The following is a 20,479-nucleotide window of genomic DNA, read 5'->3' on the forward strand; positions in this document are numbered from 1 at the left end:
TAGGTACTGTATACATGCATTGAATTTTTATATTGTACCCAACAAATGAGTACACATAAAATACATAGATAAAAAGTAAAAATGCCTAAAAATGTGGGGCAGAGGAGAATGTGCTATGATGGTTCTGTGGTTAAATCCTCACAGGCCCTTGGATCCCATGTGCGTGCCAGTTCATGTCCCGGCTGCTCCAGCTCCCATCCAACTCCCTGCTTGTGGCCTGGGAAAGCAGTGGAGGATGGCCCAAAGGCCTGGGACCCTGCACCCCCATAGGAGACCCTGAAAAATCTGACTTTGGACCAGCTCAACTACAGCCATTGTAACCAATTGGAGAGTAAATTAACAGACGAAAGATTTTACTCTCTGTCTCTGCTTCTATCTGTAAATTTGACTTTCCAATGATAATAAATAAATCCTTAAAAAAATCTAGAAACAGGTGGGCATTTGGTACAGTGGTTAAGATTCCACATAGGATGTCGATATCTCACACTGGAATCTCTAGGTTTGACCAGTTCCACTCTCAGTTTCCGCATTTTGCTCAAGTGCACTCTGTGAATCAACAAGTGATGCCTTCAGTCGTTTGATTCCTTCCCCACAATGTGGGAGATTCAAATTGAACTCCCAGCGTCTTGCTTTGACCCAACCTCAGGTGTGGTGGACATTTGGAAGTGAAGCATCAGATGTAAAATATCTTCATTTTTTGTCTCTCTTTTTCTGTCTATCTTTCAAATAAAATAATGAAGAAAATTTTAAAGAAATAAGAAAGAAAAGAATATTCAGGGTGCAAGATAATCTAGTTAGACATAAGTTCTGGAAACTCATTAAATGTTTTTTGAAACAGTTGTCTTGATTTGAATGAAGAATATATTATCCAATGCCAGAAAACTTTACTCTTGTGTTTTATTTTAGGAGATTTATATCTGTATCTTATGATTGGGCCTGCAATCCATTTTGAGTAAATTTTTGTATATTTTATAAGATAATGTCCAACCTCATTCTTATGAATGTCAATATCTAGTTTCCCCAGCACTATTTTTGAAGAGATTTTCTTTTCCTTAATAAGTAGTTTTGGCACACCTGCTAAAGAACATTAAGAGTAAATCAAATCAAGGGGCCAAAAGATTAGATTACTTACAAATAAAAGGAAAACGTGCTTAAAGCAGGCATGTGAAGACTCACAGTCCTACCTCAAGAAGACTAACTGGGAAGAGTATTTTAGTTTCAAGTCTAGATCCTAGGGAGCATGCAGGTGCCACTGATATAAACATTCCCCTGTATTGGAACACTAGTTTAAGTCCCAGCTTTTCTGTGTGGGATCCAGCTCCCTGCTAATGTATCAGGGAAAGCATTTAAAAATAACTCAAGTACTTGGGTCCTTGCCACCCAGATGGGCGTCCCAGAAGAACTTGCAGTCTCCTTGGTTCAGCTGGGCTCAGCTAGAAAGTTGCAGGTAGTTAGGGGGGTGAACCAGATGATGGAAATTCTCACTCTTTTACACACATACATTCACACACACACACACACACACATTCGCTCACTTGCTCTCACTTTCAAGTAAAGTTTAAAAAAAATTTTTAAAGACGGACACACAGCAAAACAGTTGAATCTTATTAACTTAATATCCTATGGAAAGAAATTAGAAACAGAAACAACAATATCTATGTGGACAAAAGCATTCAAAACAATATCATTCACATGCAACACAGGGGAATATACATGGCCAAAGACACAATCATTAAAGTAACTAACACCCAGAGGAAATGAGAAACCAGAAACCGGATGAAAGAGGAAGTAAAATAAAACAGGAGGAAGACCTCGCTAAAAGCATTGATGAGGTGTTGATTAAGTTATACTTTGTACTAGAAATCAAGAGAAAACAAAACCTAAGTGATGAAAGCATTTGTGCAAATCTAAAAAAATCTAGATGCAACAGATGGCTCAAGAAATAAACATGGAGCAATGAAGACACAAATTTTACATTTATTGCGACCATCAACAAAATAAGACAGAAATAGCATATTTTCTAGAATAAAGTGAATGCATCCCATAAGGTTTACTTATTGAATTTTAGCTACATGACTTAATGCGGTATCAGGTATACTGAAGCTGGCAAGAAGTGTAGAATTGTTTATTAGTAGAAACAAAGGGCATACTGTGTCATCAATAGATTATACTAACACCAGAAATCTTTCCACGTGAGAGTTCTCAATCTAAGAATTGAGATCATTCTATAAGGAAATATGATTTTTGGAACTGTTGTCTAAGACATTACATATTATACAGTCACCAAGCAGGAATTCAGCATTGATATTTGCATTCTAGCTTAAGATTTACACTTATTACTCCTTATCATTAAAATATATGATCTTGCAATTTAGTTTTCTACGCATTCACAATACTGAAATTATCTTTTATAAATGTAAAATTGAACTTGAATATAGCAACAAAGAAATTACCAATACATACATAACATACATAACACATAATGTTACCAATACATAATGATTGACAACACATAATGAAAGTACCAAAACATGATGCAAGAGAGAGAAAAAGAAAGAATAATTTCCAATCTACCTAGAATGCAGGAACAAGGATTTTCCATGTAGTGACATCAACCAACTTTCTATGTCTGCTTCACTCTTTCCAACTTAAAAACTAGATCCAGCTAGTTTTCCCTGTAAGTTCCATGGCAAGTCTGCATAACTAACACTAAGCATTGTGCATTTTTGTCTTTACTGCTCTCAACACAGAATTCCATTTGCTATTCATTTGCTCCAACTGCTCTCTCTTGAACTTGTCTTGAAAAGAACAATGATTATCTTCATCCTCTGTCTCAGAGATAATTTCCATCTTCTGGATGATAAGCTTAATGAGCTCGTGCTGTTTTTCCAAGAGAGAAGTTAGATCCTTTAGCCTGAAAGAACAGACACATTTCAGGGATTTTTTTTTCAGTTCCTCTTCTAGTTTCAATAATTTTCCCGAGTTATGTTATCCGTTAGGTGCTAATTTCTTTTTGTTTCCAGTTTACATATAATAAACTATTTCACAGAAAGATTAAACAAGTTTTCTAGGATCAGAGGTTTAGTAAATAGTTGAATAGAAGCTTAAACTCAGGTTAACTAGCCTCATGCTTTCATACTTAAACAATATCCACTACCTGATTTTTCCAGGGATCCTAAAAATCTTTCGGAATTTGTATTATGAATTCAGACAGTTCATGAAGAATGAACTTGATGATAATGACCCCAGAAGAAAGCACATCATCACCTTAATTTCATTCATTTAGTCTTAGGAAGGCAAACCAATTGGTCAATAATTATATATATACATATATATGTGTGTGCTATTGAGTCTAAACTATATCCTATAATTCTCAATATGCTGTAACATCTGCCAATACAGTGTGATTTAATATACAATGTAAACAACTAGATACAATATAATAATAATATTATACCATGCATCATTATTTAGGAATTTTAAATTTCTCAAACATAGATAGAAGGAAAACTATATACCGGTATTTCTGCTTCAGTATTTCTATTTCTAAACATTTATCAGTATTTGGCACTTCTTGTCTGGTTTCTTTAGTGCAAAAAATATATTGAAGTATACACTGTGGGATAAAACATAATAGTTACTCAAATTGAATTAAATTCAGGAACTGTTTCTTGGGCAGGTGCCAGCATTCAGCCATTAAGCCAGGTTCTCTAATGCAAACGTCTCTTGCCACAGCCTTCAAGGGGTTTACAACCAACTAGAGGAAAGAGATCTGTAAACAACCACAAAATGAAGCCATACATTTTATAAAAGAAATAGTACATAGGCAGTTAATGTGTCAGATGGTTGTTTAAAAGAGAGCTTAAACAGAATCATTTTTATAAATTCCCATGAAAAACCGCTCATCCTAGGAGGTCATGTTGCAGGCAATATTAGTTAATTTCTAAAAATATTCTCTATCATTATTGAACATAACTGAACCAATCAACATCTGTTACTTTAATAAAATTTTGCTTTAATTTTTTAAAAACAGTAAGTGGACTAGGAAAGACTCAAAGGCATATGTAAAATGATCAAGAAGGAAATAGTTCTGGTAGTGAGGGTAAGAGAATATGCTGATGTGTAAAGGCCACCTGGGAAAGCAAATGGGCCAAATACAGTCTGAGTGGACTTGAGAAAGGGAGCAAGGAGGATGGATGCCAAGGACAGCTCCTGGGTAATTAGCTTGCACAAGAAAAAGAACATGAATGACATGAACTGCAGTGAGAGACTTCAAAGAAGGATTGGATGTTTCTCACACTTTTCTGTAGGAGATGCAGGAGGAGGTGAAATACTGGAGGAATGAAGGTTGGTTTTGAACATGCTAAATTAAAAGCAGGATGATACAGGTCCATGAATGTCAAGTAGGCACAAAAACATACATAGAGACATAGAATGCAAAGGTGAGCACTGAACTAAAAAATTCACCTGTTGAACTCCAGTCTGAAGTAAAAAAAAATTCAGTCATAATAGGGATATGACTGAAATGAAATGTGGAGATATTGTAGATTATGAGTTAGAATAAAGCCCAGCTACTACCTAGGTCAATTTTATCATTTTATGACTGTATAAGGGGAAAGTGTCCTGCCAAACACTCGTGAAGAACAGAGACGGGATAGCCCAGCATGATTCAGTTTAATGTTCAGTACTTCTGACTCTTCATGTGTTCATTCTCCATTATAACACAATGGCCTTGCTCTGTCTTTGCTCACTTTGTATCTTTTTAATAGTGCAAGTGCCCCATGCAAGCATACGCATGCATATGTGTCCTTTATCATATGTTCTACACTCACACTTAGGCACACATATTTGCACAAAATAATATAGGTAGATATAAATAAATGTAAGTGACATATGCCTGGGAAAAACAAAGTAAACCTGTACTTTTAAAAAGGTATTGAAATGGTATGTTTTGTTCACTCACCTACCTGCTCTAATTGGACCATGGTGTGTAGTTAACACAGATTCCATAGACAACCCACCTGAAAGAGGACATTTTGTTTCTCCATCCCCACTGCCTGTCACTTTCACATCATGGACTAATTCTATACATTTTTTAGGCACAAGTATTTATTTCTCACTCAAGTATCAGTCTAAAAGGCTACAAAAGGGCAAACCTAACAGATACACAACACAACACATGGTTATCAAGTAGTATTAAGCTATTTATGTTATTTGCCAATTGTACTTACTGCAAACATGCCCTCACATCTGGGTCTGTTGGGATACACGATGGTGGATTCTTGATCCACTTTGTGTAGGAACCAGACTGGTAGCTTTTTCTCTAAGCTGGTGTGAAGTTCCACCTAAAGTGCATTTTGAATTTATTGGCAAAGTCATTTATTAGTATCTGGGATTCATATACCACAAAGAGGCAATCATTAACACAGTAAAATGAAAACTTAATTCCTATGTCCTGATTTTTATATATAATAGTTAGGCTGATCAGGTTTCCTTAGTCCCTAACTCTGTCAGCTATCCACATCTTTGACAAGCTGATATCCACTGAACACATTCATTTGAAATCAGCAAGCATTTTTTGCTTAAAGAAGTGATTCACTTTAAGTCAACAAAATTTTGCTATTCAGGGTTTGTGATAGCATTGGAGCTGTCACAAAGAAAAAGACAGTCCATAGTGTTGGTGTTATGTTATTGCAAAATATTTTCCACTGAAAAGTCTGAAGGACATGTACACACACCTAGGACAGGAGAGAGGGTGGAGCGCTTGCTTGGAGGAATTCAAATATAAAAAGCAATAAAAGAATGAGAACTAGCGAGTCTGATGGTAATTAACATGTTTTGAATGCTGTAGTCTCAGGTAAAAACTGATTTTCTAAAAGATTCATTTGTTTGAAAAGCAGACTGGCAGAAAGAGAAATACACAGAGAGCAGTATCTTTCCTGCAGTCTCCCCTCATAGCCTCAACAACGAGGCTGCGCCAAGTTGAAGTCAGAAGCCAGGAGCTCTCTCATGGTCTCCCATATGGGTGCAGATGGCCAAGCACCAAGACCACTGTTCACCGCTTTTCTAGGTATATCAGCAGGGAGTTGAATCAGAAGTAAAGCAGTTGATCACCCCAGCATTCACATGGATACTAACATTGCAGGCAGCAGTTTTAACTCCCGCACCACAATATCAGCCCCAAACCAAATGCAATATGATACAACTACCGAATATGCTGAGCATAACTTTTTACTTTCAAACGTCTAACACTTTATTTTATTTACCTTTGAAATTACGTTTAGTTTAATTCTATGTTGTTTGAAACAATTTTTCTGTTGGCTACATTTATTTTTGATCCTTCTACAGTGCTTTGTTATCTATTTAATTGTATTTTCAAAATGAAATTTACATTCTTTTCCATATAATGAGATTTGACTCCTAATTTAAGACTTCTTTTCAATAGATGAACATGTAAGTCATTTAGAGTCATAAATGGTGAGATGGTGAGAGCTCCCCTGACCATGTTGTTTAGAATTGTATCCCACTAACCCCCAAATAACACTCCCCATCTGGTTTCTATGCTATTTTGATTGTACTCACTATTAGTTAATGTAAGGTATATTAGTTCCAGTTTCAAGAATAACTTTGTATTCTTACAATTTGTGTTAACAACAGCAGGTAGCTTTCTTTGCTTTTCTAATAATAATTTTCTTATTCTTCTCCACCCCCTTGACTCTTTGCCTTATCTTTGTCGTATATGTTTATCAGTGGTCACAAGCTATTACTCATTTACTCAAATTTAATTGAGAAGAGATTTATTTATTCAAGCACAGTGTTTGCTGACAGATGAAGGGTATGGTGTACCTTAACCCTGTTCATTGCCTACATAGGAGCTTCCAGATTGCTGCTCCTAAATACAGTCATGAGGGAAGCTGGCAAGAAAATCCCAAGTCCAGTGCGAGTCTGATGAGACCCATTGGAAAAAGCAGCATCTTTACTCTCCCTAACTGGGTGTTCCATGCTGAAGGATTTGTCTTTCTAAACTGTGACAGCGATATAAACGGTTATAGACTATACATTGCTGTCAGTAATGTGGTATGAAGTGCAGATTCCAACTGGCATGATGGCTTCCCAACCAGCTCCCTGTGGCCTGGGAAAGCAGTGAAAGATGGGACCCTAAAAAGCCTTGGAATTCTGCACCCATGAGGGCATCCCAAAAGAAACTCCTGTCTCCTGGCTTCAGATCAGCTCAGTTCTGGTTGTTAAAGCCACTCGGGGAGTGAATCAGTAGACAGAAGATCTTTATCTCTGTCTCTTCTCTCTTTAAATCTGTTTCCAATAAATCAATAAATAAATCTTTTTTAAAGCAATCAAACAATTCCCAGACCCTCCAAATACATCTCCTGTAGGAAGCATCAGTAGTTGTCATAATGAACACATCATTCTTGCTAATATGGGACCCTGGGAGGCGATAGGTGATGGTTTAAAGACCTGGGTCTCTGGCACCCACATGCAAGACTTGGATTGAATTCCAGGTTCCTGGAATTCAGCTTGGCTCAGTCCCAGCTGCTGTTTTGGAAAAGGAGAGAATGAATCAGAGGATAGGAGATATCTCCAGCTGGCTATCTCTGTCAAATCAATTACAATCTTTATTTATTTTTTTTTTTTTTAGGAAAAGAAGCAATTTGGGGAAAAATAAGAGAATAACTTAACAGTTTACTAGTCAACATTGTTGTTTTCTTTTTTTCTGAAAATAAGAGATTTATTTTACTTAGTTAAAAAGTAGATTACAGAGAGAGAGGCCTTGAATCTCAGGGTTTACTGCCTTGTGTCTGTAAGAGCTGGGACTGGGACAGCCTGTATCCAGGAACCAGGACTTGATATTTTGTAACAGAAATGTTACAGAGATCATACAAACAGTACTGGGGTGTTACTCTTCAGTAGTGAGAACACATCTATTTAAATATTATGTTTGCAGAAAATAAAGTGATTCTTCTAAATTCCCCCCACCCCTGGGGATTGAAGATGTTGTAGGTTCAATCGATTTTAAATACACACCCACCTGCATGGCAATTCTCTTCAGTGATGCATGTTTTTGGACCTCAGCAATGTCACCAACTGCCAAACCAATCTAAAATAGGACACAATTTTAATCATTTTGCTTTATTAATCCAAGTACAAATGCATTTAAACTCTGTTTTAGTCTATGAAGGCTGCTTTAACAAAATACCTCACACTAACTAATGTGTAAATAACATAAACATAGGTTCTGGAGACTGAGAATCTGAAGTCATAGAAAGCAGATGTGGTTTCTGGTGAAGTCCAGTTCCTCATACATGATGCCTTTTGTGTTTTTTCACATGACAGAGGACAATAGCAACTCATAAGCAAACATATACCTCTTCCATTTAGACACACAGTGCTGTGCCCTGGATACAAGTTTGGATATAAAATGTCCCCAACAACCTATGTGCTAAAGGCTTTGTCCCTCAGGTAGCACCTGGTTCAGACCAAAATAATGGTGACGAGTTGAACAGATAGTGATTGAGTTGAATTTTGAAAGATTAGAAGGCAATAATTCTGGTTACAGGTTATTCCAGGAAAAAGAAGCATCTTTACAGATATTTCCCAAGTGGTACAATTATGGGAATGGTGGAAAGTTGGGCAAGAGCTAAGAACCAGAACAGAGAGAATATTGTGTACCTTACTGATAGATATAGAATGCATTGAAGCTATCCCAAAGCGACAAATATCATATGTTCTCTCTGATACAAGGCAATCTTTATGCAAAATATAAGATCAATAGCCCTTTCAATACTGTTTTTGCTACATCCCAGGGGGTTGATATTTTTGTTTTTATTTTTTCTTATTAATTTTCTCATTGATTCATAGGTCACACAGTAGCATCATTTACTTCAAGATTTGATTTTTTTAAATTCTTGAGCAACATATTGGTCATTTGGTAGCATGTTATTTAACCTCATGTTGTTATTAATTTTCTATTTTTCTTCCTGTTGCTGAGTTTGTGTTAAGGTTTTTCATTTAAGGGGATGTACAATAACTGTGTGATGGAGACTATCATATCCAGATATGAAGATACAATGCAGTATGCATCTCTACTTTCAAATCAATGAAACTGTTATATATATCCTGACAATTGGATGCTGGACTCTGTGCCATTATCCACATCTACAATGTGAGAATACACTTAAATAACAGAATGATGGACTTATGGCTGATTATAAAGATCTAAACATTTGTAACGATATAGGGAAAATCAGTGGGGAGTGGGGAGCTTGGTGAAGGGGGCAAGGGGAATCCCAGAGCCTATGGAACTGTGTCATAAAACAATTAATTAAATAAATCATAAAATTATATATTAATATATTTATATTTGTGTGATATATTATGTAATATACACACAATATTGTACTAAATGTTATATAAAACACATGGGTATAAGTGTTACATTTATATATTAAATATATATTGTACAATTGCATATAAACTGTATTTATATATTTGTATATATATATATATAATATATTGAAGCTGTTGAAAAATAATACTTATGAGAGCCACTGGTAAGCCAGCTATATGATCAGAACATTACTGTGGGAACTATCTGTAGATAATTAGAGAAATGAGATAAGGTAGAGAATTTCAAGGCTAGTGGGGCAATTTAGATGAGAAACCATCAGAGCACAAGCCAACTCAAAGCAGATAGAAGAGGCAGACAGACTATTATGGAAAGACCTGTAGGAAACAGAGGGGAGGAATCTAGGATGTCTCCTAATTGTCCGAATAAAGCAACTAGGCATTCCTACTGAGAGGAAATAGTTCTTTTGAATGAAAAATGAGATCAGTCTTCGCTCCACTGGGTTTGGCTTTCCTCTAGAACATGCAGTAGAGATGCTCAGGCACTGGGTGTCAACGCTGCAGGTCACTAGCATGGTGTTAACCTGAACTACTGCTACGTCAGACTTCACCTGTTGCTAAATAACCAGCAAAACACAGACAATCAGAAGAGAATAATTATTTGGATTGCATGCCATTCTTTATTATTCCTATTAACATTCTTGTTTTTTCAGGTCATCAATATAAAGCACTAGAGCTATAACAGATAAGTAGATCAGAATACTAGAAAGTCTATATTATTTTCTTGATTTCCAGAAATGATGCCTACTACAGTTTGGTTTGGAGTCACTCAGAATAAGTGTGCTGAGTATATGCATGTACGCATAAAGCTTCATAATGCCAATAATGGCTCTTCAGGGTGCTAGAGTTGAGATGTACTTCTGTTGATCTCAGTCAGGTGCCATGATTCCTGGAGACATAGACTCCTGGAGAGAATCCCATGTGAAAACACCCTCTTATGTCTGCTGCCAAAGGTAGTATGTGAGTATCTTAGATGACCTCTGCATGAGAAGTCCCTCCTTACCTAAATCTTTAGTTAATGAGAAATCAAGGGAGAGATAACACCTCATAGTAGTCTCCAAATAACTAACTTCTGACTTTCTATCCAACCCTAAAGTAAAACACAAACACAAAACAAAACAACAATAAAACTCACCTTCATCTTTAATGTTTCACTCAGGTTCCTAGTTCTTAATCACATTTATCACTCCCACAGCATCATGCTGTATGTATGTTTATTAGGTAACCTCTTGACTAGCTGATAATCACATAAGGACTGAGTATAGGTCTGGTCTGTTACCCACTGTTCCCCAGAACTGCAACAGTACTCAACATTCAGTAACTTCCTAGTATTTGCCAAGTGAATGCATCTTTGCATCATCTAGATCTCTAGCTTGGTATACTCCATTCACTAAACAAAGATTTAATGAATAGATTTTGTAATGGCTCCTCTCTTCTCCCCACTGAAGAATAATTATCATTATTAAATTATCTCAAATGAGCAATTAGAAAATGCAAGATTAATTACTTACAAGTAAATTCATGAGGACAATTGGGACTAACATTGTGAAGGCAATAAGTTGTGCAAAGGACAGAGATGGATATGTCAATTCACTTCTCAAATAGGGCTCAAGGAAGGCATCTCGATAATTGATATCTCCTAATGTCATGCTGAAGGTCTGGATTATAGAAAGCAATGGCGTTTTGAAGGCATCCTGAGAAAAGACAAAGAAAAGACAAAGATGAAATGCAAAGCATGCATTATGGGAAGATGTTTTCTGGAAAGCAACCTATAGTATGTTAAAATTTCATTTTTAGGAAGATTTATACATTTATTTGAAGGTCAGAGTTAAGAAATGGATAGACACACACACCAAGAGGTCTTCCAGCTGCTGGTTCACTCCCCAAATGACCACAAGGGTCTGTGCTGAACCAATCCAAAACCAGAGGCAAGGAGCCTCTTCCAGTTCTCTCAACATGTGTGGCAGGAGCCTAAACATTTGGACAAGCTTCTACTTTTCCCAAGCTGCTAGCAGGGAGTTGAGTCTACAGTGGTGCATCTGGGACATGAACCAGTGCTTGTATGGGATGCCGGCACCTCAGATGGTGACTTAACTTGATATGCCACAATGCGAGTCCCAAGAATTCACTTAAAAACTCACAGGCATCTAACTATTGAAATGCAATAATGTGGCAAAGCTATCCAAAAGGTATTTTCCCATGTATATAACACATCACTGTGCATTAAACGAGAATATTTCAAAGTGTTTGTGGAACAATGGAATTTAAATTATCTAATTTTTATGCAAAAACCTTTGAAATCCATGCATAATTTGTTCATAATTTGTAGTTTATACATGCCATGAAAATATATATAGCTTAAATGTTTCTGAATTTTTAAAACATTTGTGTATTTATTTGGAAGACTGAACGACAGAGAGATCGCTCATCTCATGACTCACTCTTCAGCTGCCTGCATCAGCCATTGTAGGGCCAATCTAAAGCCAGGAACCCAGAACTTCATCCAGGTCTCTTACATGGGTGGCAAAGACCCAAGCACTTGAGGCATCATCTGTTTCCCAGTATTCACAGTAACAGGAAGCTGGATAAGAAGGGACAGGGAGGATTTCAGGACTCCAGCCCAGGCACTGTGATGGGGAAGGTAGGCCTCCTGGGTATGCCACAATGCCTGCATCTGTAGTTCATTGTTTTACATCAAAATAAACTCATACCCTTAATGTCATTCTTTCCCACATACTTTTTGAAGATTCTCAAAGAGAATCTCTTTATAGCAAAAGGTCATTTAGAAAGATACTGTTTTTTCCACAATAAAATTCATTTGAAAGACAAACCAAATTAAAAAAAACTTTAAGTATTCAAGTATTATTAGGCTCCTATAAATTTCTAGTCTGTATATTTAAGTATAAATAAAAATTTCTAATAGTAACAGTGAGAAAATGAACTGTTGGTATGACTGCCTCACCTGTGTACTCAGGAGGACGTAAAAACTGAGTCCAAAAGCCAAAAGGAGGAAGAGCAACACCACTGTAGACCTCAACAAAGTCTTCAGAATTACCTCTAACATCACAATGAAAATTCCACAATACTCAAATCTATAGGATTAAGAGCATAAAATAGTTACTCACTCTTATATTTCCCTCAGTGGCATTATGTATTATGCCTTAAATCAGGTACCAGGATTTACAAATGAACTGAATAAGGGCAATCTTTTAGACATTACATTAATCAAAGTAGGAAAAAAAACACAGCTTCTGAGTAACAAAGAAAATGTTTAAAATGCTTTAAAAACAACTAGAAATAGAAATTGTACGGTACACCAAGTAGAATTGCTCACACACCTACAGACACCTATGGTAGGGCATTTGATTCTTGGGGTCCATTTTTTTCTCTGCTATAATTTTATTTCCCTGCATCCTATGATTTATCCTGAGTGTCTTAATACAAAGTAAATATTTTCCAAATAATATCATGAAAAACAAGAAGAGCTAATGCTTTGCCCCTTAATTAGTCCTCACATTTAATCTAAATGTGGGTCCTTGACCCAGGCTAATTAAACACTCAGGACATTTGTATCCTCTGGCCATGGTTTTGATTGTGACAAGTGAGATGGAGAATGCACAATTGGCATCCAGCAGGTGGAAGGCAGAGATGATGCAATCCATTTTCAAATGCCCAAGACAGATTCTATTCTTCCCCAAAAGGAATTATCTGGCAGAAAATTGCAATAGTGTTAAGGCTAAGAGACTCTCTTATAAACTATGAAGAACCAACTGGCTTGCTTAATAGGAGAACTACAGTTCCTCACAGACTGAGACTGGCTGCTCTACTTTCCATCCACTTCCCTCCTCAAGACTTAGGAAAAGACAGAGAATGCTCTAGGTGCTTGGGCCTCTACCATCAACATGAAAGACCAGGAAGGAACCCCTGGCTCCAAGTTTGGCCCAGCCCAGCTCCCAGCCATTTTAGCCATTTAGCAAGATGGCCAGTGGATGAGAACCTCTCTCTGTTCACTGCTCCCCTGGATGCTTTAGAGTGTTATGCTTGATGCAACCACCCAGTCCTAAACAGGCAAGTATCAAATTTTCCCTGATTTCAGAGCTAATATATAGCGTATATGTATAGGAGCAAAATTTACATTTGAAATTTGATTATTGTTTATAACCCACTGACTCATCTCATAAGGAACAGTGTTTTTCTACTTCTATTTGTTGGCATCTTTAGTCAGTGGAATGTTAAATTCAAGATTATAAAATAAACTGAAAATATGTCATTGCAAAAATTGAAGGAAAATAGGAAGGAAAGGAAGAGTCAGGATGGAAATGACAGAAGGCAGGGAGGGAAGAGGGGAAGTATCATGACCTTCAAACTTTCTATTTAAAATACATGAAATTTATTCCCCTTAAGTAAATTAGAAAATTGAAAGTTCCCAAAGGATGTAGAAATCATTCAAGCAGGCTTTACCTTTGAAGATACATTAAGAAGTTCATCCAATATAAGAATATTGCAATTGCTCCACACTGCCACTGAGCATAGGCTGGGATGCTAACGAACAAGGGCAACACAAAAATCATGCTGGTTGTGTAGATAATCCATTCAACTGCATTACCATAATCCATAAAGTAGTTCTTTTTCTGGGATTGAAAAGAATGAAAAATTGCCACATGTAGAGATCTGTGTCTATGTGTGTATGTATATTCATATATACAGGAACAAATTTTTTCTGACAATATAGCCAACTTGAGACAGATTTAGCCATGGAGGTATCCTGGATTGTCTTCAGTTTCCTTGGGGTCTGGGTCAATGGTAGGGATGGCCTAGGGTCACCTTTTGAACAGTACTATGGCATGCTAATCCCTATAAAAATCCTACAAGCTTCTGGAATTTTCCAGTGGAGTCCACTCCATCTTAAAGCAATGTCTAGAAAACCACATTGATTTAATTCATGAGAAAATTATTACTACAATAAGAACACAGATTTCTCAGGATACCTGTAACCAAATGTGAGCTTAAAATGATTTGAGATCTATACTAAGACTTAGTTAGGAAATGAGAACAGATCACAATGATATTGTTAAAGTGTCAATGTTTTGGTGTTAAATTTTCTATAGATACTATATCTGTATACAAAATTTCCCATGAATATTAAATTTCCCAGAGGGGGATTAAGTATTTCAAATTTTGGATATTAAAATTGCCATGAGGCAGGCAATTTAAATGTCAATCAGAAGTTGTGGAAATCAAATCTAAGAGAGAATTAATTCACCTTTATAGTTCAACTTAAATTCTAATCAGTCCTTTTCAGTTTAGGAAAATGAAAGTAATTACCATAGAGATTAAATAATACTTCCAAATCAAATCATCTATAGTAAAAGCTGAAAAACGCAGCATAATTCTCAGAACTGTGACAATTTAATATACATATATGTATATATACATGCAATACATATGTTGATCATATATATTATGTAGTATTAATATCAAATACAAATTATTTTTCTTATTGTTAAAATTCTTGAATACAAATACCCATGTGTACATATAGTGTAAACAAAATTTAGACAGATGAAATGTTATGTAAAAAATATGTCATATAAAATGAAATTCATAAGAAATGTATGAAAATGTGAATAATAATGGAATAAGGTGCCACATTGAAAAATAACAGATCCATGGCATCTGTTAACCAAAGATAGAACCTACAAATAGTTTACATAATTCTTGGGTTTGTTTTGAACTTGATTAACCCACTTTAAAACAAAATGCAGATTAAAATTCACACTTAAAAAAACTTCCCAAAGTTTATAACTTGAAATTTTGTTCAATAAAGAAATAATTTGAGAGAATCAAGATGATGGAATAAGGTAAGGACATGTTGAAAAAGATGGAGAAATATTAGCTAGGGTGAGGCAGAGATTGCATCACAGTAAATAGCAAAAGGAAGAACAACAGCAGAGGGGTACGTGGAGACTGACAGACACGGGAATACAGCAAGCACAATGGTGTGGTGTTGCAGTGACTGATACCCCAGTAGCATTCAGCAAAAGGTGTTCTGAACTCCACTGGCAGGCAGAACTCCACCAGCAACCAGGTGGGAAGGGACATCTACCGGGAGCTCAAGCAGTGAACCCAAAGAACTGCCCAACCTGCTGTTTTGTTTGGTTTGACCAGGAGCAGAGGCAGAGCAGCAGGTTCCTGACTCACAGTGCAAGAACAGGGTGGATTTCACAGCCCAGTCTATCCCCTGGAGCCATATTGGGTGTCATTTTGTTTAAGAAGGCAAAGGCTATGGAGAGTACTGTGCATGCACTGAGCTGGGAGCGAACACATTTCTGGCTCAGCAAACTGCAACAACATGGCATCCTACAGGTTACACCCAAGACAGTCCGGGTAGCTGTCAGACCTGACAGACATCAGATCAAGAACTTTAGTAGTGGCACATCAGGCACCATTTCATAGAGTGTGGCAAGATTTTAAGACTTCAGGGACAACACTGAGCTGCTCATGTGCTGAACTCGGTAAAAACTCACTAAGCTCAGTGCATTGCACTGGTGCCACAGGAAAATAAAACTGATAATAATGGCATTGTATGGGTCAAAATAGGTCTGTGTGGTCCTCAGACCTAATGGCCAACAGGTTCTGGCAAGATCAGCACCACCAACAAACTAGCTACATAGGACACCTGGTGTCTCCCTAATCCTGGGAACTGCTCCAACCCAAACGGGCAGAAGGGTTGTACGGACAATGGTGCAGCCCCAGCACAATATCACAGGAGGTGGAGACTGGTGAGCAAGGAACTGGAGCTTTGGAGATCATGGTGGAAATCTGACATAAGAAGCCAGACCTGGAACTTGCTGGAAGGAGTGGCACAACTGACTACAAACAGCCATGTATCAAGTGCAATAAGTAAAATCGAACTGTAGACCTGTGGGTGACACAGCTTAGAAACCTGCCCCAAGGAGAAGACGCTGATAACCAGAAGTACAATGACTAAGAGCAAGAGAACAAGGCACAATGAATATCAGTGAAGACTCCCCTGCACCGGAGCAAAAGCCTTTGCCAATCTCAGAGTTCACTGAGGAAGACATCAAGAAAATGGGAAATACAGAATTCAAAACACTTGTTATAAAACATCTTATCAACAACGAGAAGCACATAAATCAGGCATTCAAGGAATTTAAGGAATATGTCACACCGGAAATGAATAAAACGAAAGCTGATGTATCAGAAATGATGAATACAGTGGAGCAAACTTAAAGTACAGTGGAGAGTCTCCACAACAGAATGAAGGAGCAGAAGTAAGAATCTCAGAATTGGAAGATATTTCCTGTCACCAGGGGAAAACAAACAAAAAGTTGGAAGCAGACCTGGATCAGGTTAAAAAAAGATATTCAAGAATTGAAAGACACTGTTAAAAGGCCAAATATAAGAGTTATGGAAGTCCTAGAAGGTGCAGAAAGAGAAGCTGGGATTAAAGGTGTATTCAATGAAATAATAAAGGAAAATTTCCCTAATCTAGAGAAAGAATTGGGAAACAACATCCAGGAGGGGCACAGAACTCCCAACAGGCTTGATCAAAAGTGATCTTCACCATGACACATAATAATCAAGCCCCCTTCAGTAGAACATAAGGAAAAGATCCTTAAATGTGCACATGAAAAAATCAACTGGCATATAAAGGAATGCCAACTAAACTCACAGGAGACCTCTTCAAGGAAACTCTATTTGCCAGAAGAGAATGGAGCGAAATATTCCAGATTCTAAAAGCAAAAATTTGTCAGCCCAGGTTAACATACCCTGCAAAACTTTCCTTTGTCTTTGAAAATGAAATAAAATTCTTCCACAGTAAAGAAAAGTTAAAAGAATATGCTTCTTTCAAATCTGCCCTACAAATGATACTTAACAATGTTCTTCTTGATAGAGAAAAGGAATAGCACCCACCAAAACCAAAGATAAATGTGAAGAACATCTCAGTAAAACAACAACAGAGGACTAAATCAGTGAACAACCCATTGCTAAAACAACATGACTAAATTACCACCCATTCATATTAACCCTAAATGTAAATGGCTTAAACTCATCAATCAAAACAAAACCCATGTATTTTTTGCTTAAGGAGACACATTTCACCAACAAAGATCAGCAGAAATTATATCTCATGGATGCTGATTTTTTCGTTAGTTTCACCCTTCAAAACATTTTCTTCTGAATAAATTCTTCAATGACTTATACATCATACAGTAGCATCATTTTCTTTAAGAAGATTCTTGATTTTCTTTTTCATTTCTTCAGCAACACATTAGTCATTTAGTAGCATGTTATTTAAATTCATGGCATTGTTAATTTCTTTTTTTTCTTCCTGTTGTTGATTTTGTTTTGTTGCTTTTCATTTAAAGGGATTTATAGTAACTGTGTAATGGAGACTATCATATCCAGAAGTGAGGATATAATGTGGTGCGCATCTTTACTTCCAGAGAAAGATGTACTCCCAATGAAACTGTTTACTGCGTCCTGACAATATGATGCTGGGCTCTCTGCCGTTGTCCATGCCCGCAATAATGGATAAGTGACTGTGTATGAGGAACTATACTGTAGTAATGATATAGGGGAACTCAGTGAGGGGGGATGGAATTGGGGAGGAGATGGGAGAAATACCAGGGCCTATAGAAATGTATCATAAAATGATAATAACAAAAAAAGTTTAAAAAAAGAAATAATGGGCTCGGCAGTGTGACCTAGTGGCTAAGGTCCTCGCCTTGATCCCATTTGGCCGCTGGTTCTAATCCCGGCAGCTCCACTTCCTCTCTGTCTCTCCTCCTCTCAGTATATCTGACTTTGTAATAAAAATAAAATAAATCTTTTTTAAAAAAAAGAAATAATTCATGTTGATAAAAGAACTAAGAAAATTTATTTTAAATGGAATCTGGGTTCAGATAAAGTTCTTCATAGACACTTAACATTATCAAATTCATATCTATTATGCTAACAAGATAATTAAATGGATATAAAACAGGGAAGTCATTGGTAACAATCATTTGTAGCCAGTCAGATCCATCTGAGACAGTTAAAATAGAACATTCATTTTTCAGATACATTATGCAGTGACCTGAGTAAAAGCATATAATTTCTGTATGCTGAAACATTTCTTATTATTTCTAATTTGTATCTTAGATATGCTTTATGAACTTACTATAATATTATTTTAAGTAATAGTTTGTCAATTTTTATTCTGAATAGTAAAACATTAAAAATTTTAGAGATACAAAATGTATTATGTACCTGTTGGAAAATTTGGGCCACTTCTTTGCAGTATCCAAATATACTTGTTAAAAAAACTAAAATCATACAAACTTTTATTGGGTATGAGTTCTGAAATAAGAAAATAAAACACCACTTAAATTATTTGATTATTTTCACTATTAGGTGCTTTGCTCTTTTGCTTCAATTCTATGTAATGTCCACATTTAAACAGAGATTGTGATGCCAATTTTATGTAACTTAGTAGAAATAATCATATTTATTCCATGATGTTCTTGTCAAAAGAGGTTCAAAAATTTCTAATTGAGATCTAAATAATCAATGTGTAGACCTGTACATTTCAAAAAATTATAGTAGAATACAGGATAGCAAATGTGTTAAAACTTTCACATTTCATATGTACATTTACATTGTCAATGCAATACCACTATCACCACCTTTTATTTTCACAATTTATTCATCAGCCTATGCAAATGCTCCCTGCCCACTAACCGTCTCTCCCATCCCATGCTCCCCACAGTTCTTAAAAACTGCAAATCTGTTTTCTTACAGGCCTATTGTTAAAGTGTCATGCTTCAACATTCAAGCTAAGATATCATACCATTAATTCCTGTTAAGTTAGTTTTCAAATGTACGTATCAACCAATTTGTTTGCAGTCCTCTTATTCCATAAAATGTTAAGAGAAATTAGCATCAAATAAAAATTCCATAGACTAGTTACTATTATCTTAATCTATACATTTTTGGTTATTATCTTAAAATTTCAGATATATTTACTTAGCTATTCCTAAAGAAAAGAAGTCTGTATAATTTGTTTTTAAAAATTTGAACTTTGAAAATACCGTGGTATCTAGTATTTCTGAATGATCACTAGTTTCATTAATGATTCCGGTTGAGTTAAAAGCCATTCCTGGCTGTATGTTGACAACAAGCATAGTCATGGGTATAAGACCGAGGCAGTAAGATCCAAGATTCATCATATGGGCTCTAAATCCATAAGCAAACCTGCCAAAAATAAACAAAAACATTCATGTGAGTTATCTGTGAAAAATAGATATAATCTCTTTCAGAAATGTGTTTCACTGACTTGGGGGATCAAGAAAATATTTTTAATTCACTTTTTCATTTTCAGAGAAAGAATATCAGCTTTTGAGAAAATCATGACTGAAAGTCAACAAATTAGTGGAAACGGAAAGATTTTAGCCCTAATATCCTGACTCAAAGTTGAATATTCCTCCTTAGAACACAATGCCCAGTGTTGACTAAACAGCAGGCCCCAGGAAACTTTCTTCACGTCTTATACAGATTCCCTCCTACATCACACATATTTAATTGAGCATCACACATAAGCAAAGCCAGCTTTTGATTGTTGCAAAAATTGTTTTGATACATATTTCCTACTCTAAGTTTAAAATGCTACAATATTGAAAACAGAAAAATTAAAAGAATTTTTTTACTAAACTTTTAATGCTTTTAATGTGGATACCATTAAGGAAATACTATTGGATACTCACCATTTCATAAGCAAATATTCTTTACACACAGGATGATTGAGAAGTTCTATACGGTTATGCTGTACCATTACCTGAGAAATAAGGAGAGAAATAAAAAAAATATTAAACTACTGCTTTTATGAGATTTTTCTCCTTCAATAGCTTTACTTTGACATTAGAAAAGTAATTCTTTGAAAAATTTGAGAAATCAAATTAAATGGATTATAAATAAAACAAGCTAAACGGAACTATTTCATATAGTGAAACTATTTGATTCAATGTGCCTCTTTTTTATCTCTAAATAGTAGAAA

General features: G+C 36.0%; 1 protein-coding gene across 1 annotated transcript in view; it reads right to left on the reverse strand.

The window, feature by feature from the left end:
• Nucleotides 1-2,001: 2,001 nt before the first annotated feature.
• TRPA1 (transient receptor potential cation channel subfamily A member 1) overlaps nt 2,002-20,479 on the reverse strand; it is a 70,203-nt gene continuing 51,725 nt past the window's right edge. Inside the window, exons 18-27 of the mRNA XM_004588111.2 lie at nt 20,190-20,260; nt 19,518-19,680; nt 18,697-18,786; nt 13,882-14,051; nt 12,383-12,512; nt 10,932-11,114; nt 8,045-8,113; nt 5,232-5,345; nt 3,519-3,616; nt 2,002-2,914 (exon numbers count right to left, since the gene is read on the reverse strand). Of these exons, the coding sequence (XP_004588168.2) occupies nt 2,710-2,914; nt 3,519-3,616; nt 5,232-5,345; nt 8,045-8,113; nt 10,932-11,114; nt 12,383-12,512; nt 13,882-14,051; nt 18,697-18,786; nt 19,518-19,680; nt 20,190-20,260 (1,293 nt within the window). The 3' untranslated portion in view covers nt 2,002-2,709. The remainder of the gene's footprint in view (nt 2,915-3,518; nt 3,617-5,231; nt 5,346-8,044; nt 8,114-10,931; nt 11,115-12,382; nt 12,513-13,881; nt 14,052-18,696; nt 18,787-19,517; nt 19,681-20,189; nt 20,261-20,479) is intronic.

Source organism: Ochotona princeps, chromosome 9, assembly GCF_030435755.1.
Source record: "Ochotona princeps isolate mOchPri1 chromosome 9, mOchPri1.hap1, whole genome shotgun sequence".
NCBI classification, from domain to species: Eukaryota; Metazoa; Chordata; class Mammalia; order Lagomorpha; family Ochotonidae; genus Ochotona; species Ochotona princeps.